Genomic DNA, 17,055 nt, shown 5'->3' on the forward strand with positions numbered 1-17,055 from the left:
GAATTAAACTAATTATTACTTTAGAAAATATTATCGTAGTTAAGTAATTGCTCGTAAAAACTATTAAATACTATGTTACCTTCCAATAAACGTTCGGAAAAATACGGAAAAACTCTGATTCCTTAGTTTTACTACAGAACTAAGGTCGCTCTATAAAATATATTATACTAATATCTCATTATTAGGTTAATATTAATTATCGGCCACGTTGGATTGTCCTACTACGAAGGAATGAAATGAATTATAATATGGTCAATAAAATTGAGTCGTGTTCTGGTCCATTCCACCGGCCACCTATATCACCGGATTTTAGTCCACTGGACTTTTACGTTTAATGACATCTAATAGACACATTTTATTCTACTCCGGTTTTAACAAAAGATTATTTCGTTTTGCGAATTCAGCAAGCTCCAGCTCCGGTGCAATACTGTAGAGTTAAATTTTGATTCTTGTGGTATACCGTCGGTGGAATTTGTGATTTTCTCTTGCTACAGTTTCATTAATTGATTAATTTAATCAGCTATTTGTTACTTTTTACTTAAAAACGCTGAGTTCAGCAGAGCAATTTAAAGAAAACTGTTTCTTTTAAAACTGAAGAAAAAAAGTTAATTTTACCCTTTGAAAAAACAGTGATGTTTTCTTTAAAATCACCCATTGACGTGTTAGTACGGACACCATTGACAAAACAAAAAATTCAATTTTTATTGTAAAATATGCGTTGGCAATTATTGCCTGCAAAATTTGATTCAAATGTCCATAGCCGTTTGACATCATTAAAAAAATATACCAAACCTAAACACCTTGACGAAGCATTTCTCCAATATTATTTATAATACAAAACTATATTGGAACAAATATGATACAAAACCATATGGGAACGAAACAACCCTGATGTTTCCGCTCTGGAAACTGGACCACACTGTATAGATGAAGTAAACAAGTAGATATAGATTGCACTTATGCAAAGATGAAAGACTGAGGAAAAGAGGCAAGGCTGAAACATTGTTCTCGATTAGGAATCGAACCTACTGCCAGTGACTTTACATATTTAATTAATTACCATTAGGGTTCTTCCCTTCAGTTTCCCTCATGTCTTTCTCAGAAGCGCAGGTTACATTTTTTAACTTGTTGCACTCGTATTTCTTGTCAGCACCACAGATTCATTGAGACACTAAGACAAGCACTTCAAGCCACTCAACACATAAAGCTTGCCTTGAAATTGTGGCTCAAAAGCATGTTCCTGAGGCCGCATGGTAGCAAAGCTCTGAACCGATTGCACTTGCGTTTGGTTAAATTGGGAATAGGACTGTGCAAAGTCGGAAACGGAATATTTACAAAACGAGCTATTCTCGGACGGTTGAAGGGAATACATTTTGCTGGGATCTGGTTGGGGGTAGCTGGAGCTGTGAACTTTGGAACTAGTCACATAGTAGAGATTATCAAACTCCTGTTCGGCCTTTCGTAAAATTTGATCTTGCTGAATGTTTCCATGACCATTGCTTGGCATATTTGGAACTGTTTTGTTTGCATCTTGTTGTTTTTGCAGCTCGATATTCGGGCTTTTAGAAGGAGCGAGCTTCTCGACTACATCGGGCAGTGGCTCTCTAATTTGCTTGTATTGCATAGGAGGCATGATGGTTTGCTCGAAGCTCTTTATCAAGGACTTTACTGGTACTTTAACATAGTCTTCTTGCTCAGCTTCATCACTCATAATATCGTCGCTTTGCAACGTTTGCTTTGAAGCAGTATTAGTTGCCCCATTATGCAATTGCTGTTGACCATACGATTGAAGTGGTTGCGTAATTTGGGCATATTGTGCTCCAGATTTGCATTTGCCATTAAATATTTGGGTTTCTGGCTGAAATTGCTGATAAAATTGGGTTCCAGTCAATCCATATCCTGGGTTTTGACTAAACGAACCAACAGGATTAATAATTTCCTCATTAACAATCTGAAAGTCTACATCAACTTCCCTGTTGCGTTCATAAAACACTTTTTCAATTTCCTCATTGGCGCTGGGTTTAAAAATCTCCACTTCGGCCATTTCCTTTGATTTTACCGTGCTTTTCAAACTGGAATTTTCACAGGCATCTTCACTACATTCAATCTCGCTTTGCTCAAAGTAGCTTTTATTTGGCTCCTTGGATTCAACGATATTTTTCGATGTATTCTTATATCTGCGCTCCTGCATTGACTTCTTTCGACCAACCACGGCTTTTCGGAATTCGTCGTTGATGTTCAATTCTCCAAATAAGGGCCTTGCCCCTATGATCGCCCCCGGGGGTTTCTTGCAAATCTTCGGTTCGATGCCTAGACAAGCCTCCTCCTTTGGAGGCGATGATTTAACTTTACTTCTCTGGTTATTTGTGGATTCTATTATTGTGTTTTTACTCACTCCTGATTCATTCACTGACTTTGCTTCTGCGGCTTTGTCTTTGTTTAACTCCGTAGACTTGCTGTTTGAAGGCTCTTTGCATTCAATAAAGTTTTGTGGATTTTCGTTGTTGTTCACATCATACTTTTTGAAATCACTGCTGCTTTCAATGGCCTCTGGGCTTCCGCCATTAAGCACGTTATTTTCGTTTTGCGTCAAGTCCTTATATTCAATATCCATTCCTTGAATCCCCTTGATGGCGTAATGATCCAGATTATCATACGCGTTTTTTATGTACTTCAGCTCGGAAAAACAGCCTTGCTGGTAGACGATAGCCTCAGCCTTTTCCCTATCGTTTTCAATTGCCACTTTTCTGGCATGCTCCTCGAATTCCGGATTTTTAGGTTCCACTGTTACTTTCTCAATTATAATTCTTGCTGAGGGTTCCTGGCTCTTCGTTTCTTTAACTTCAGTATTCTTACTAGTTTCCACCGGAAAATTCTCCTCTGGCACAAATACGGCCATGGGGGATTTGGACCGAGCATTAAAGTGTCCCTGACTCTCGAACATCTCCGACTGTATGGTGCGAGATTCGGGTGTTGGTCCCCTAAACGAATGCTCACAAACCCTGTTTTCGTTGTTTGCTAATGCGAAATTGAATTCAGGAAGCAAACGTTTTGGAGCAGTATCACAAGGTGGGTTGCAATTCATTTCGTATGTTTTAGTGCTTAATGAAATTGGGGCATATTGCCTGGTTGCAATTGGTTTAAAGAGTGTAGAATCCGTCTTATCGGTTGCTAGATACTTGGAAATATCTGGAATAGTTGGAAACGGGACACTCTGCTGGGTAGTGTTGGAACCGGAGTCCATAAATTCTGGAGGTGGAGGAAGAAAATCTTCAACATCTGCACTGAAATTGTCGTCAATGCTTACTGAAGATTGAACTTTGAAAGGTATGGGGCTGGTCCTTAAAGCCACTATATCCATCTCTAATAATTCGGGGTTTAGAGTTATATCTGGTACAGTGGGAAATGGGGACGATGGCCTTAATGCGGATTCAATGCTTTTCTTTTCCTTGAAGCACTGCACGTCCGCTTCCAGGACTTCCGGTTCGACAACCACATCCGGAATAATAGGAAAAGGGGAGTGAGCTCGCTCCTCCCTTTTTCTAGCTAGTTCTTCTTCGGCTTCTTTTTTCAAATCGCGCTTGGGTTCTAAGAACGTTGGGGTTACGGACCGAATTATTTCAGATTTGGTTGCTTCGAGGCTCTCAAAGTTTTGGGAAACATCAGGAATATTAGGAAAATGGGATGTAGGGCGTGGTTCTTCTTTAGTGTCAGCAAAGATGTTATTTAAAGCTGCGTTAATGCTGCCTAGGAGCGAATATTCCAATTAGAAAAAGCAATGAGTTAATGTAACTGGGAACAAGCGTTTCTGATAACTTACTGTATTGTTGCTTCTTAGCGGGACCAGCGTTCCAGGCTTGTGGAAGTGCCGGTTTGTAAACATCGACGTTGGTGTTGCCTTTCTGCAAGTTTTCCACGATTCTGTTAATGCTTTGGCTGTTGTAGGCTGGATTATGAGCAAACGTCTTTTGCTCATTGTATCTGAAAAAAAAATACACTCATTTGATTGGCAGCTTCGTCATAATAATAATAGTTACCCATTGGATTTCGGGATAGCCCAGGAAGCCAGGTTGTCGGTTTTTAGAGCTTGCTCGTAAGAATTGACTGCAGGTGCCACAAAGTTTCCTTTGGTGGGCCAAACGGGTTCCACTTGAAAAGCTGCGTCTACTGATCCAGTTTCCAAAGCAGCGTCCCAAGGAGATTTGATCAGCTTGATACGAGGACGAGTAAACTTTTCCTACGTAAAATTGTTGCTTTCAAATCTATTTGAGATTTGTTTGTGCCAGCCTCACTTGAATTTCGTCCAATTTTTCCTTGTGAGCCAATCGCTGCTGGGTTTCAGGCAAGTAACTTGGCGGTGGGATATTTCCAGGCGGAGTAATTGGTATAATTGGTACAGGAGATGGAGATACGTCTGGGATGGTTGAGGACGGTCTGGTTCCGTTGGTTTCTGCAACGACCCACTTTTCCGATCGCTTGCGTCGTTTTGCAAATAATTCAGCACCTTGACATACAGAATTAAGTAAAGATTGATGTTTAATCAATCGACTAATTGCTATAGAAAACACCTTTTCCTTTTGGCGAATTTAATCCTTTTACAATTTCCAAGCAAACTTCTGGAGAGAGAGCGGTTTCAATAGTGTATCCTTGTTTTCTGAGTGAATTTATGTCCTGTATTTGGCCAGCCGGGTTCATAACAAGCTTGAGAGGGTCTTTTGGCTTTCCTGAGCCATCGTCGGTCTGAGCTGAACCGTTAAGGGTGCCTTTTCCTGCAAATATCACATGAAATACGCGCTTAATTCCCCATTCAGTATTTAAATTAAGAGAGTTATAATCATAGGAAAGTTACCAATTAAGTATAAAATAAAAAGTAAATTGTTAAACTTGCTACGCTGATTAACAAGATACCTAAATATGGGTGGCACATTTACATAGCTTTAAGAAGAGTTTTAGCTAGTTATTAGTCGATTATAAAATTGAAGGAAATGTCCATGGCATGAAACTGCTTAATTACTGTTAAGAAAAAATACAGTTTTCTTCACAATTAATTTATTAGATGTTCAAATACCCAACGCGTTTTGAGTGTATAAACAACTCATCATCAGGCGCGTTATATTGAGAGCTAAGAGCTGACTGCTCTTTTACAAGGGAACAGCAAAACCTAGCACTATTTTGTTCTATTTGAGGAAAAACGTTCAAAAAATATATTAACAAACTTGTTACTGTAAACAAGCAATCATTCAGACAAAACAAGGAAATACCGGAAATGCTCCAGCCCATTCGGCTGGTTCATATAGAATAAGGTTTTGATGTTCCCTTGTGAATAATAAGCGCCCTGAAGAGGGTAATCACGCCCTCGAGGACAAATACTTCATACACTCGAAACGCATTGGATTTTTGAATATCACATAGACTCTAATTATAAAATTATTTTTCAAACTTTAGTTTTGTTTTGTAATTTAATTATTATTAATAATGGCAAAGTGGTTTTGCCATTATTTCATAGAAGCTGAATAAAAGCAATTGAAAAAACATGGTTTGCAATTAATAAAAAATCTGCCCTGAATCACTCACGTCTTTTATTACAGACTGATAAACAGTGCTGTTATCTCGCAATAAGAACGAATTCTTTATCAAAATGTGATCAAGAACTATCACCTACTTTATTATCGCTATTATCCTGCGACACACTACAGCTCAAGCTGTAAGAGAAAATTGCAATTAGTAAAGAAATTGATTTAAAAAAAACGTTTTGTTAAATATTTTTTTTGTTAAAGTTTCACCACAACTTCCTATATTAAAAATTCTAAAAATTTTTTTTATTATCACACATAGGTAGATATAAATCCAAACATATATAAATATTTTTTGTTAAAGTTCCACCACAACTTCCAATATTAAAAATTCTAAACATTTTTTTTTATTATCACACATATAAATCCAACCCATATTCTGGTAAGTTTTATTTTGAATACAATGATAATTTTTATAAACGAAATTTTGGAATGGCTATGGGGTCGCCCCTTTCACCTTTAATCAGTAATTCATTTATGGAAGATTTTTATTTAACAAAACAAACTTTTTTTAAATTAATTTCTTTACCAATTGGAATTTTCTCTTCCATCTTGAGCCTAAGTATGTCGCAGGATAATAGCAATAAACTAGGTGATAGTTCTTGATCACATTTTTATAAAGAATTCGTTCTTATTGCGAGATAAGAGCACTGTTTATGAATCTGTAATAAAAGACGTGAGGAAATTCTGTCTTTGTTTAAGACAAAAATTTTGAGGCGAAATGTCCAACAAACAGTTTGTGAAAACGATACAAGTGTTGTATAAGTAAAAATGACAAAATTGAAGACCTTCCAAGGAGGAAATGTTTACGATTTGGACCATTTTTCGCCCCATAAAACGACTCAGAAAAATGTTTTCTCATCAGCAGTTTTCCCGTTTAACCAATGCGTTAGAAACTGCTCAACTCCCTCTTTAAATTAGTACTAGAATATTTTTAGCAATAAATTTTTGTTAAATCTGTAAAACGTGTAAACTATACATTGTAAGTGCCGTTTTGAAAGTTTCTCATTGAACCTTTCATTGGTTAGTTTTCCAAAAACACGTTAAATCCTTAAAAGTTGTAGAAAGCACGACAAGGAGATTTTCTTTATTGAATCCAATTTTTATAAACCTACTTATCTGCTTCATATTTTGAAAGTAGACTTTCGTAGAACGTTACAAGAACTAACCTGCCGTTCATAAAAATAATGGATTTATTCACCGAGTTCAAATTCCAGGCATGAACTTATTAAATTTAATTCTTCTTTCTAAGCCAAAAAGCATTTTTCCAGTTTAATTTCTAATGATTTAATATTTCAACGGCAAGCACAGACATGAATAAGTAATGAGTGGATAGATCAAGAACTGTTTTTTATTAATGCACATGAAAGATTTATTTACGTCTCCAGTAAAGCATTTCGGTTGTGTCCTCTACATAGTTTGCATTGTCAAATACCCGATATTCAATCAAGTGCCAGATCACTTAAAATAGTCATCGACATGCATAAAACTTTCCAGGAAGACGTTTAGACGTTATGCTACACTAGTTTATAAATGTAAAAATAAAGTTCGCATAGAGCTTTCTGGAACATATTTAAAGTCTTACACCAGCAGAACGTTTGCGCATTTCCGAAAATAATCAGTCAAAACCGCTTCCAGCATTAAAAAACAAAAAACAACTAATGATTTAAGTGCAAGGTTAGCACTGAAAACGCAAAGAAAAATAATGTAAAACAATACAGATTTGCAGTAAAAGTTTCAGGGCTTCAAACTTTGAAAATGCTAAACTGTTTTAAATATTTTTTTTTCCTTCTCTTAAATACAAATTTAATTTTAAAAAAATGCTGGAAATAATTCAAAAAAATGTAGAGTGGAAAAGTAATTAAAATTGACACCAACAACATAAAAACTCTAGTCATGTCACTAACCTTATGTTTGTTTCCTCGAACTAAAGAAGTGAAAACTAAAATTAGAATGAAAAAGATCAAGTAAAATATGCAATAATTAAGCAGTACAGATTAGCACTAGTGCTCTTTTGCTGGATCGTTTGTTAATACGGACAGCGACACTTTATCTAGATCTATTTTTGATAGAGTATTAGATGGAAGATTATGCCATTATACAGTGCTGGACTTAACAGCGGCAGTTTTAAAATTATGGACTGTTATTAGATAGCAACTGATAGAAAAGTCAAACGTTTGAAATTTTTTTGCAATAATGCGATTTGAAATAACCATCAAGGGGAGTTTTGACGAAAATCTTTAAACCTGCATGATTAGTTTTTTGTGAAGTACGCCTCTGCGTCCATAATCTGCGATGGCTCTTTGCCAATTACTCACATCAGATTTTTTATGTCCGCATTGAGTTAAACTAATTACTAGCTTAAAGTCTTTCGACGTTCATATTGCACTTCTAATGTACATGGCCTCATTGCGTTCGTGGTCTAGATCCCACATTTCTTCCAGTAAAAACTGCATTATTAAAAAGAAACATTTAATTTTTCATTAGCCCACGAGGGTATTGGCTGATTTAAATGCATAAACTAGGCAACCCATTGCGTTTTTCTTGGTGTTTTATTAGTCTTCCCACTGGAATTAGCCCATTGGCCAACTAATGACATGTATTTTAGTTTAATTTTATTGGCTCAGGTTATTAATAGCATCGATAAATGTCAGTCAATCGAATGTTATTAAAGTCTAACAGCTCTTGTTTTTGAAATTATTTTGGCTCCCACTAGTCACGGTATTAGATATTTGTCTTCGGACCGAAATAAATTGGCTGTACCATAACTGCTTCTAGTCCATGTGTTTCGCATAGCTTTTGATAGAGGAATGGGTAGTTTCTTCTAATGCTCGTGTATAAACTTATCAAAGGTATTGAGGTTTTACTTTAATGTGCTTTCTAAATTTTATTTTGGAATATATAGACTAAATTATATTCCGTTCTTATGAAACAGTTACATCTAAAGTACGACAAAGCTTGAAAACAAATTTTCTTTTGTATTTAGATTGTTTGGAGATTGTGCTGCGCTCATTTAATCGTTAACAAGGTTTATAGCAGCCACAAGCGAATCGTCGGATATACTTTACTGGCCTCTGCTATACTAGATAGACATAAGATTAAAAAACGATATCGAGGTTAAATTTAAGTATCTACTAGAAACAAAGGATACAAACAGAAAAATTTCCGATTGAGGGACTGTTTTGAGGTAAATGTAGGAAGCAAACATTTTACAACAACACTTTTTGCATGTATCTAGGGACTTTGAAACATGAATGTGAATAAAATGAAAATTCTTTAAGTAGTTTTTCTCTTTCGGTGCGTTTGATTTTGTTTTCAAGACATCCAATGTACGACTTAATATTTTTGTCTTACGATTTCTTTAGCTTTTCATGTAGGTATCTAGTTTAAGTTTGATTATTTTCCAGATATTATAAACCACAGTTCAACCAAATAATTTTTTAATGTTTTCCTTTAAAATGTCTTTATTCCTTTATAATCGCTTTAGTTTTATCACCCTTTATATTAAAGTTAATTTGAGATTATGCGTCTCTAGTCAATGTAAGGTTCTTCGACATTTAATAAAACCGTTAGAAAAAGCTCTTAATGTTTATTACAAAAATTATATTTTTGATGTTAACTGGTGATGGATTTATAAACTTCGTTTGAAAGCAACGGTCGTTTGGAAGAGAAATAACTCCAACAATTTTCAAAAGGACGATGATGAAATAATTATATTCTTGACTTCTCAAAATACGGCATCCGATTAGAAGAATTAAATACATAAAAACCAATTTTCCTCTACATTTCCTGCAGAGTTTAATTGCCTAATATTTTTTAATAAAATTTAACTTAATCCTTCAAACAACGTAATATTTTGCATCTTTCAAATTAGTTAATTTTAATAATCGGGTATTTTCCGCGGCAAATTATGAAATAAATTTCGAATCCTTCGTAGCTTTGTAAAAAGTTTAGAAATCCCTTTCCAGCTTCGAATTTGCATCAAAAGTCAATTAATTTTCTATCAAAAATCGAACAAAATAAGATATGTTATAGATAAAAAATATGTTTTTTTAGTTTTAACTGATTTTTTTTGCTTTACATTTTACTAAAACAACTGAAACACTCCATTTTGTAGAGTTTCACTTAAAAATACTGACAATCTGGAGGTCTCTTACGCGAAAAAATACAAGAAAAATTTATAGCTTTGCAAACATTTTACAAAATATTTTTTCGGCGTCCCGCATTCGGACAAAAGCGCAAATAAAATGCTCCCGTTTTTTCCCGAAAACCATTGAGGTTTTCTCCAAAACCGATCACAAAGCTAAAAGTTTTTAATCGGAAACGCAGAAAACCATTTTTTTTCTGATGATTTTCTTCTTTTCTGACAATAATGGGGCGTTTTCAGCCAAAAATTGCAAAACTATTTTTGCTAGAAAATTCTAGAAAAAGAAAGTTTATAATGCCCATTTCAGCTTCAAATTTCGCACAAAAACCAAATAGTTTTATTCAGTTTTTTAACGAAAGTAACTAGGATTATCTTGAAAAAACAACCATAGCAAAAGTTTACAAAAAAATATTTGTAAAATCGCCCTCATCGCTCTGAAAATTTGTAAAGTTATTTTAAATTTTCTATTGAGCAATTCTTTCGACGCAAAAACCGCATTATTTTTTAGTTTTAGTTAAAATACTTACAATCTTCAGGTATTTGCTGTGGAAAATTATTATATAAGTTTATCTCTCCTCCTTAACTGCTTTGCAGACATTTTTAGAAAACGTTTTGCAGCTTCGAATTATGGACAAAACTCTAATAATTATTTCTAGGTATTTTTCTAAAAATATTTCCTGAACTGAAAAAGTTTAAAATCATTTATTTAGAAAACTCTTGGAAACTGGGATTTCCTCACTTTTAGGTCAATATTCTAAACAACACTGTCTGTAAACAGAAAGACAGCGTTTTTATTAACGTTTTACCGTAAAATACTGGCAAACTAAATCTTTTATGCAAAAAAATTACGAGATAGATTTTACAAGAAAACTCGTAGAATTTCTTTGGACTTTGGAGTTCTGTTGCTGAGAAAATATAGATGACTTTTTTAGTTGTCTGAACAAAGCAGTAAAACGTTACTCAGAAAATCTTGAAAAAAAAGAAATGTTGATGACGTTTCTTTTAGATTTGAAAATTCCAGTCTCGGATCTCGTAAAGCTTTAATAAATGACTTATGACTCATTAACCGATGAGTTATAACTCGTTAACTCAGAGAGCGGCAACAACCTAATAGCGTTACCCAACACAGTGTCCCTAGGCCTACTTTAAGATATGGTGTCCAGTAAAATATAATTGAGCAACATTTATCTTCAAAATTATCTTGCCTATGATATTTTATTTACTGCTCCTGCTGATCCATTTAAACAAAAGCAGTTTTATGGGGACACTAATTTGATTTTTCCATTTCCATCCTCATTCGTTCTCGAGATTTAGAGAATCCTAAAAGCTTATTGAATGAACCGAGCCAAAGCTAATGAAATCAGTAACGCAATGTCGTAAATCCTGCACATATTCAACAGCTTAATAGCACGCACAACAAATGCACTCTTAAATTTTAATTTACAATGAACTCTTTAATCGATCAGTTAACCAACCATGAAATTACAGGTCGTAATAATTTGCTTTCGGATCAAACGCATTAAAAGTACTCATCCATTCACGATGAATAATGCAAAGTGCAAAATAAAATAATAATTTGATGTTTACAACAAAAAATAAAATGAAATAGAACAGTTTTAAACAACATTCTTGAGGAATATTTTTCAAACTGGAAATTTGAAATCCTTTAACAACATTACGAATGCTGAATAAATTATTATAGATTTAGATAGATATAGATTAGTTATTATAGATTCGCCCTATAATAACGACTTTAATTTTAAATTACAACTACCCAGGATTTATTTTTACCTTCTCCTTCATGAACCCATTTCACGGACCTCTTCTTCCTGTTAACGTACATCTGCAAACCTTTGCTGCTTTGGTTGCTGATATCAGTCAGTGAACTCGAAATTCTTTTCGCCAGCTCCACCTGATCCTCAACAGTGGGATGAAAACCCTTTTCGTAAAAAGCAGACGATGCAAACATCTTTCCTGTAAAATTTATACCCATTATATGTATATTTTCATGTCTTGCAAATTTAGCAAACAGTAGTACTAACGGAACAATTTCATTCGATTGAAATAAACAACGTTGTAATAATTTGGGCAAATATTTACAGGATTTAATAAAGAAAGAAAGTTTATTTTACTAGTATTGAACTTGGAAATAGTGGATATTTTCAAAGCTGGCATATTTCAAGTCGAATATCCAAGGTTAGTAAAATTGGTCAGTGAAAGAAATACATACTTCCACTTTATGTAGATGTGTATGTTTCAAATTTCAATGCCGTGATTTATTTTTGGGTTTTTGAGACCCTAGTTGAGCTTTTTTTTGTAGGCGCAGTGCCTGTTTCCAGAGTCACAAAGATTGACAAACTCGGTTCGAAATTTGCATTGTTACTTACTGTTAGTTTTAGGTTGTATTTGTTCTCCATCTGCGGGAGTAAAAATCTTTTCCAAGTTGACTGGCTTTGGAGGTGGAGCATTCTCATCCTGCATAAAAAGCTCATTTAATAAAAGTAAACTTAAACGTAAAACCTAAGGAATTTTAATATACATTAAGCTTGAAAATATATATTTGTCTATACGGTCTCGCTTTCTATATTTAACATACATATCTGTAATCGTAACTTGGTTTACACAAATGAAAACGGATTATCGTCATTCTCTGTTTTTGAGACTGATGTAATTTTTACTATTCTCTATTTTGCTTTCGATGATTCATCGCTCAATTGTATAAATAGTAGAGGCCTTAATGTCAAATGAACTAAATTTTATATCATGTAAAATTTGAGGGTTTATGATGGATGAAAATGAATGAGTGAAAAAATGAGAAAGTTTAAACTTAACAGAAACAGAGCAAAAGTTTATAGTTAGAGACGATGACAAATAAGATCTCTTTAGTTTTTCCAGCAGAATTTTGTAATTCTTTTAAATACTGGACTTTCCATACGTACCCACTGAGAGTGCAGATATAAACTTTCTTTGAATAAAGAAAACTGAATGTTAAGTGCACTTTATAAAACAGGAATTTAGAGCCATAAGAATTCGCTTTTACAGAGAAATAGAAAGCAACCCTAAAGCAGCTTTTTAAGCTATTGAACGAAGAGGAAATGGTTCAAATCACCATCCCTGTTAGATGGCAAAACCCATACGCAATTTAACAAAAATCATTAATGTATAAAGCCAAATAATTTACACCTTCTGTTTTGAAAACTATCAATCTCTTCAAGTTGCTTTAAATTTACTTCACACAAACGTATATATTAAATTATTGTTTACGATAATCGTTATACTTTTTTATCTAATAATATGCAAATGCTTTAAGTAGAATGAAGAAAATTCGATTGTTTACTCGACTTTAACTCATTATGAAAGCAGCATTTGTTATCAAGTAAACTAAAATCGGTGCGTCATAAGTTTTATCCCTCCTATCTCAGGCGTCTCCTTTTGTTCTATGAAGGTTGTTTGGTTTTTTACCTAAGGTTGCCTCAACTATGGGAGTCGCATTAACGGACAAAATGCAAATTTTATTTAATACAATATACAAAAAATAACAATCTGAATTTTCAGAAAAAAGCAGAAAAATGGACCCACCCAAATTATAGAGGTACTAGTCTGCTTCAAAGAGAGCGCCCATTCAAAGATATTCAGACAAATCCTGTGGCAACAGTGAAGAACAACAGGAGTTTCAACAAAACAGATCAACCATAGATGCAATGTTCATTTTAAGACAAATAGTGGAAAAAGCGATTGAATATAACAAAATTCCCTTTATGTGCTTGATCGATCTAAAGCAAGCCTTTGATAGGCTTAGACTTTGCGATGTTCTGTAATTATTAAAGGAGAGGAATTTGAATCCCAAAACAATTGATATAATTTAAAAAATGAACATCGGAAAGCAAACAATAAGCTTTCCAATAAGATACCATGGAGAGACCACGTCGACAGAATGGATGATAATTGACTACCCAAAATTGCAAATAAGGAGAAACCAACCAACCGTAGACCASCAGGAAGACACCCCCAAAACRAYGTAAAAAAMTATTGTCTTAAAATMAGAAGAAGAAGATGATAATGATGATGACGATGAACTTCAATTAGAGCAGCTGGTAGTTCTCGTATYAATTTAGAATCAAGAAACTCATATTTAAAATGCTATCGATCGCTTTAAGGTTTTCATTAATAAACCTTATGGCCAACAATAAACCTACTCTTAGGAACAAAAGTATAGAAACATATGATATGTTCTGACGACATGCTAATAAACATTTGTCTTAATCTTAAAAATGTATTTGATGTCAATTCAATGCTTGGAAGAGGTACTGAAAATATTCTATGGGACGTACTTTTTACAAGCGTTTATGCTTTTTTACTAGGTTAGACATTCAAACCTTCTATATATTCGAATTCAAGAAATATTAAAGTGACCATTGCAAAACCTCGTGAGGGACCAGACTCAGATCGTCAATTTTACGAATTATGAATTTGATGCATTATAAATATACATACAGAAATCAATTATTTATAATTTATTATTATGCACTTACTGTTAGAACAATCGTGTTTATGGGTGTATATAAATTAACTTAAAAGTTAAATACGATGATTATTGATCGCAGTAAAGAGTAAGTTTATATTTAAGTAAAAGTGCATATACTTAGTTAACAAAACTGTCACAAAATCAAAGTTTTAAATATAGCAAGTTTTCTGTACCACACATTAATTGAGTTTAATTTCCTGATATAGCTTGGAAACACTGTATATCTGTGATAAAACACTTAATATATAAATTACTGAATTCAATTTGCAAAAACTGTGAAAAGGAATTACCAAATCAAAAACTTAATATATTCCAGAGTAAACTGGAATTATTGGAGTATTTCAATATTATTGGTATTATTTATCAATAATTGTGAAGCTCTGAATATGTAAATGTTAGGCTCCTTTTAATTGCATTAAAAAATGCCGTTGTAATTACACAATAAATCGTCCAAATCCAAAGCTACTTTCAAAAGACTACAACTTAAAAAAATAAAAAATTGCTGCAGTGAATTATTTTTTTTTAAAACAATTGGCGCTTTGAATTATGTACGGTATGTATTTTCTATTATATTATCTGCCATTACATTTCACATAATGTTTGTATCATTTTATTTTCTGTTCTGATGTATGTATATAACATTTAATGTAAAAAATATTCCTCGTCGAAGTTAAGTCGAACTATTCAACTCAGATATATATATCTAAAATATCTATAAAATAAAAAATGTTTTGCATTAAATGTTATATACATACATCAGAACAGAAAATAAAATGAAACAAACATTATGTGAAATGTAATGGAAGATAATATAATAGAAAAGACATACCGTGCATAATTCAAAGAGCCAATTGTTAAAAAAATAAAATAAAACAAAGTTTAAAAAGATTTAATTTAATGTTTTAAGTTCGACTGAAAAAGTCCGCCTAACCAAATTTTGTCAGCGAACTTAGATACTCCTCTATAACTATTTAATGTACACGATTTAAAGTATTTGATAAGTTTATCCCACATACTAAACGTGAAAATATTACAATTGCTACCCCCAGTAAATAAAACGTAGAACTAAGACATGGGAATAACATATGCAACTATATGACTATTAAATCATTTATTCCAAGTTTTCACAAATTGAATCCTCAACCAGCCAATATGAATTCAAAATAGCAATTTAAAAAAATTTCTTCAATTTAAACAATAAAACTGAAGAATATGTGAATATTCCCATAAGTTTGTGAAGGTAAATTGCAGAATAAATAAAAAGATATTGCTTGAGATAAATCTGGTTGATGGACATCGCTTTCACATTAATATGCCTAATCAACCAATTAAAATGTCTTTCGCTATGACGTCTACTATTCATTTCACACGCGCTATCATGAGGGTCCTATTTGATGGACTACATTTAATTATAGACACCTGGCCGTGATGATGCACCTTTATTTTAATTCGCGCCTCAAAACACAAAGATTTTATTTATAAAACAATAACATACTTCAAAGTGCACATGCTTTTCTCTTTTTGTCTTCAGTTTGGCTGGTTCACTATAATTTTTGGAAATTTCCGATTCATTGATCACGTTTTTCGCACTTTTCTCGAACCACGTTTCACTCCTGGCGATTTTCCGCTCAGTAGTAAATTCTTCCTTCTTTCGCGTTATCGTGCATATTTCTCCACCCAAGAACATCGCTGACGTAGGTTACAAGGCCCGATTAGAAACTGGCACACATTCAAAATGTTCGCGAATTTTTTGGGAAATTCCGAATCGTCTACACTAGCGGTTTGATTGCCCGACTATAAACTATTCGCAAAAAATCGCGATTTTCGATCGCACAGCGCACTGAAAACCGTCCTGACACCAATACCCAGTTCCGTCCAGGAAATTTCCGGCGTACTTCACAATACTGGGAAAATCGTATTGAGAAAGAAAAGCTCAATTTTCATCTGAGACGCGCATTTACAGACCAGATAGATCGGCGGTTCGTCTATTAACATTCGGCCACTAATCGTCAGTTGTTGAGCCATGTGTTGCGCATTTTGTTTGTATTAATTTTTAGTTATGATGCAATGGACCAGTGTTTATTACGTTTTCCATACATTTTTACTTTTGCGAAAATAAATATAATTTAATTTATCGGCTTTCAAGCGTCCAGCAAAAGTTGGCGAAAAAGTCATGTATTTTTCGGAGACAACACTTTTTTTCAGTTTCGTTGGCGTGTCCCCTTTGGCGTGAAAAGTTATGTTCAAAGTGATAAAAAAATCTAGGTCAAGTATTATAATACATCTTGAGCAATTTTTCTCAAAGTTTGGCAGAAAATCGGCATTTCTCCAAGTACATATGGGGTGATCCTCAACTAATGCAACAAAATTTAGTAACGTATTGTTTAGGCAAAATATATGCCTATTTTCACTACCAAGATGTAATTTTCCGTTCAAAAATTCGGATCTTGCAAACCAAGGCACGTGGTAATAAAACTGTTTTTGTGTTTGCAGTAAACACTTGAATCTACAGGTGCAGAAAGTTTCATACAAATCGCCCGTAATCCTGACTTTTGTATGCTCTGTAAACATCGACCTTAAAATTGATCTTACCACTGAAAAAAATCGCATCTTCCAAAGTAAAGCTATTAGCGATTTGAAATTTTCGCCATATTGAGAGCAGGTGGGTCTTCAGACGCAAAGAGTTTAATAAAAATCACCTTTAATATTCATGTTGGCCAGAGTAGGAAGTATCGATCTCAAAATGGAATTTTTTGCTCAACTTAAACAAATGTTTTTAAAAAATTCACATCTCTCAAACTAACTCGAGT

General features: G+C 33.7%; 1 protein-coding gene and 1 long non-coding RNA gene across 8 annotated transcripts in view; one reads left to right on the forward strand and one right to left on the reverse strand.

Moving 5' to 3' along the window:
* LOC109546363 overlaps positions 1 to 17,055 on the reverse strand; it is a 46,840-nt gene that overhangs the window by 1,835 nt on the left and 27,950 nt on the right. For all 7 annotated transcript variants that reach the window (XM_048668913.1, XM_019917288.2, XM_019917289.2 and 4 more), the window contains 7 exons: positions 12,108 to 12,195; positions 11,512 to 11,694; positions 4,569 to 4,769; positions 4,293 to 4,504; positions 4,038 to 4,237; positions 3,821 to 3,981; positions 1,213 to 3,747 (listed from right to left, as the gene is read on the reverse strand). In XM_048668913.1, coding sequence (XP_048524870.1) covers positions 1,213 to 3,747; positions 3,821 to 3,981; positions 4,038 to 4,237; positions 4,293 to 4,504; positions 4,569 to 4,769; positions 11,512 to 11,694; positions 12,108 to 12,195 — 3,580 coding nt within the window. The remainder of the gene's footprint in view (positions 1 to 1,212; positions 3,748 to 3,820; positions 3,982 to 4,037; positions 4,238 to 4,292; positions 4,505 to 4,568; positions 4,770 to 11,511; positions 11,695 to 12,107; positions 12,196 to 17,055) is intronic.
* On the forward strand, positions 8,339 to 8,853 carry LOC125505325. Its single transcript, XR_007282092.1, has 2 exons — positions 8,339 to 8,425; positions 8,560 to 8,853. It is a non-coding gene; the product is annotated as an uncharacterized LOC125505325 (long non-coding RNA).

The sequence above is a fragment of the Dendroctonus ponderosae genome, unplaced genomic scaffold (assembly GCF_020466585.1).
Source record: "Dendroctonus ponderosae isolate FM_Combo_2020 unplaced genomic scaffold, Dpon_F_20191213v2 Dpon_F_20191213_8, whole genome shotgun sequence".
Taxonomy (NCBI): Eukaryota; Metazoa; Arthropoda; class Insecta; order Coleoptera; family Curculionidae; genus Dendroctonus; species Dendroctonus ponderosae.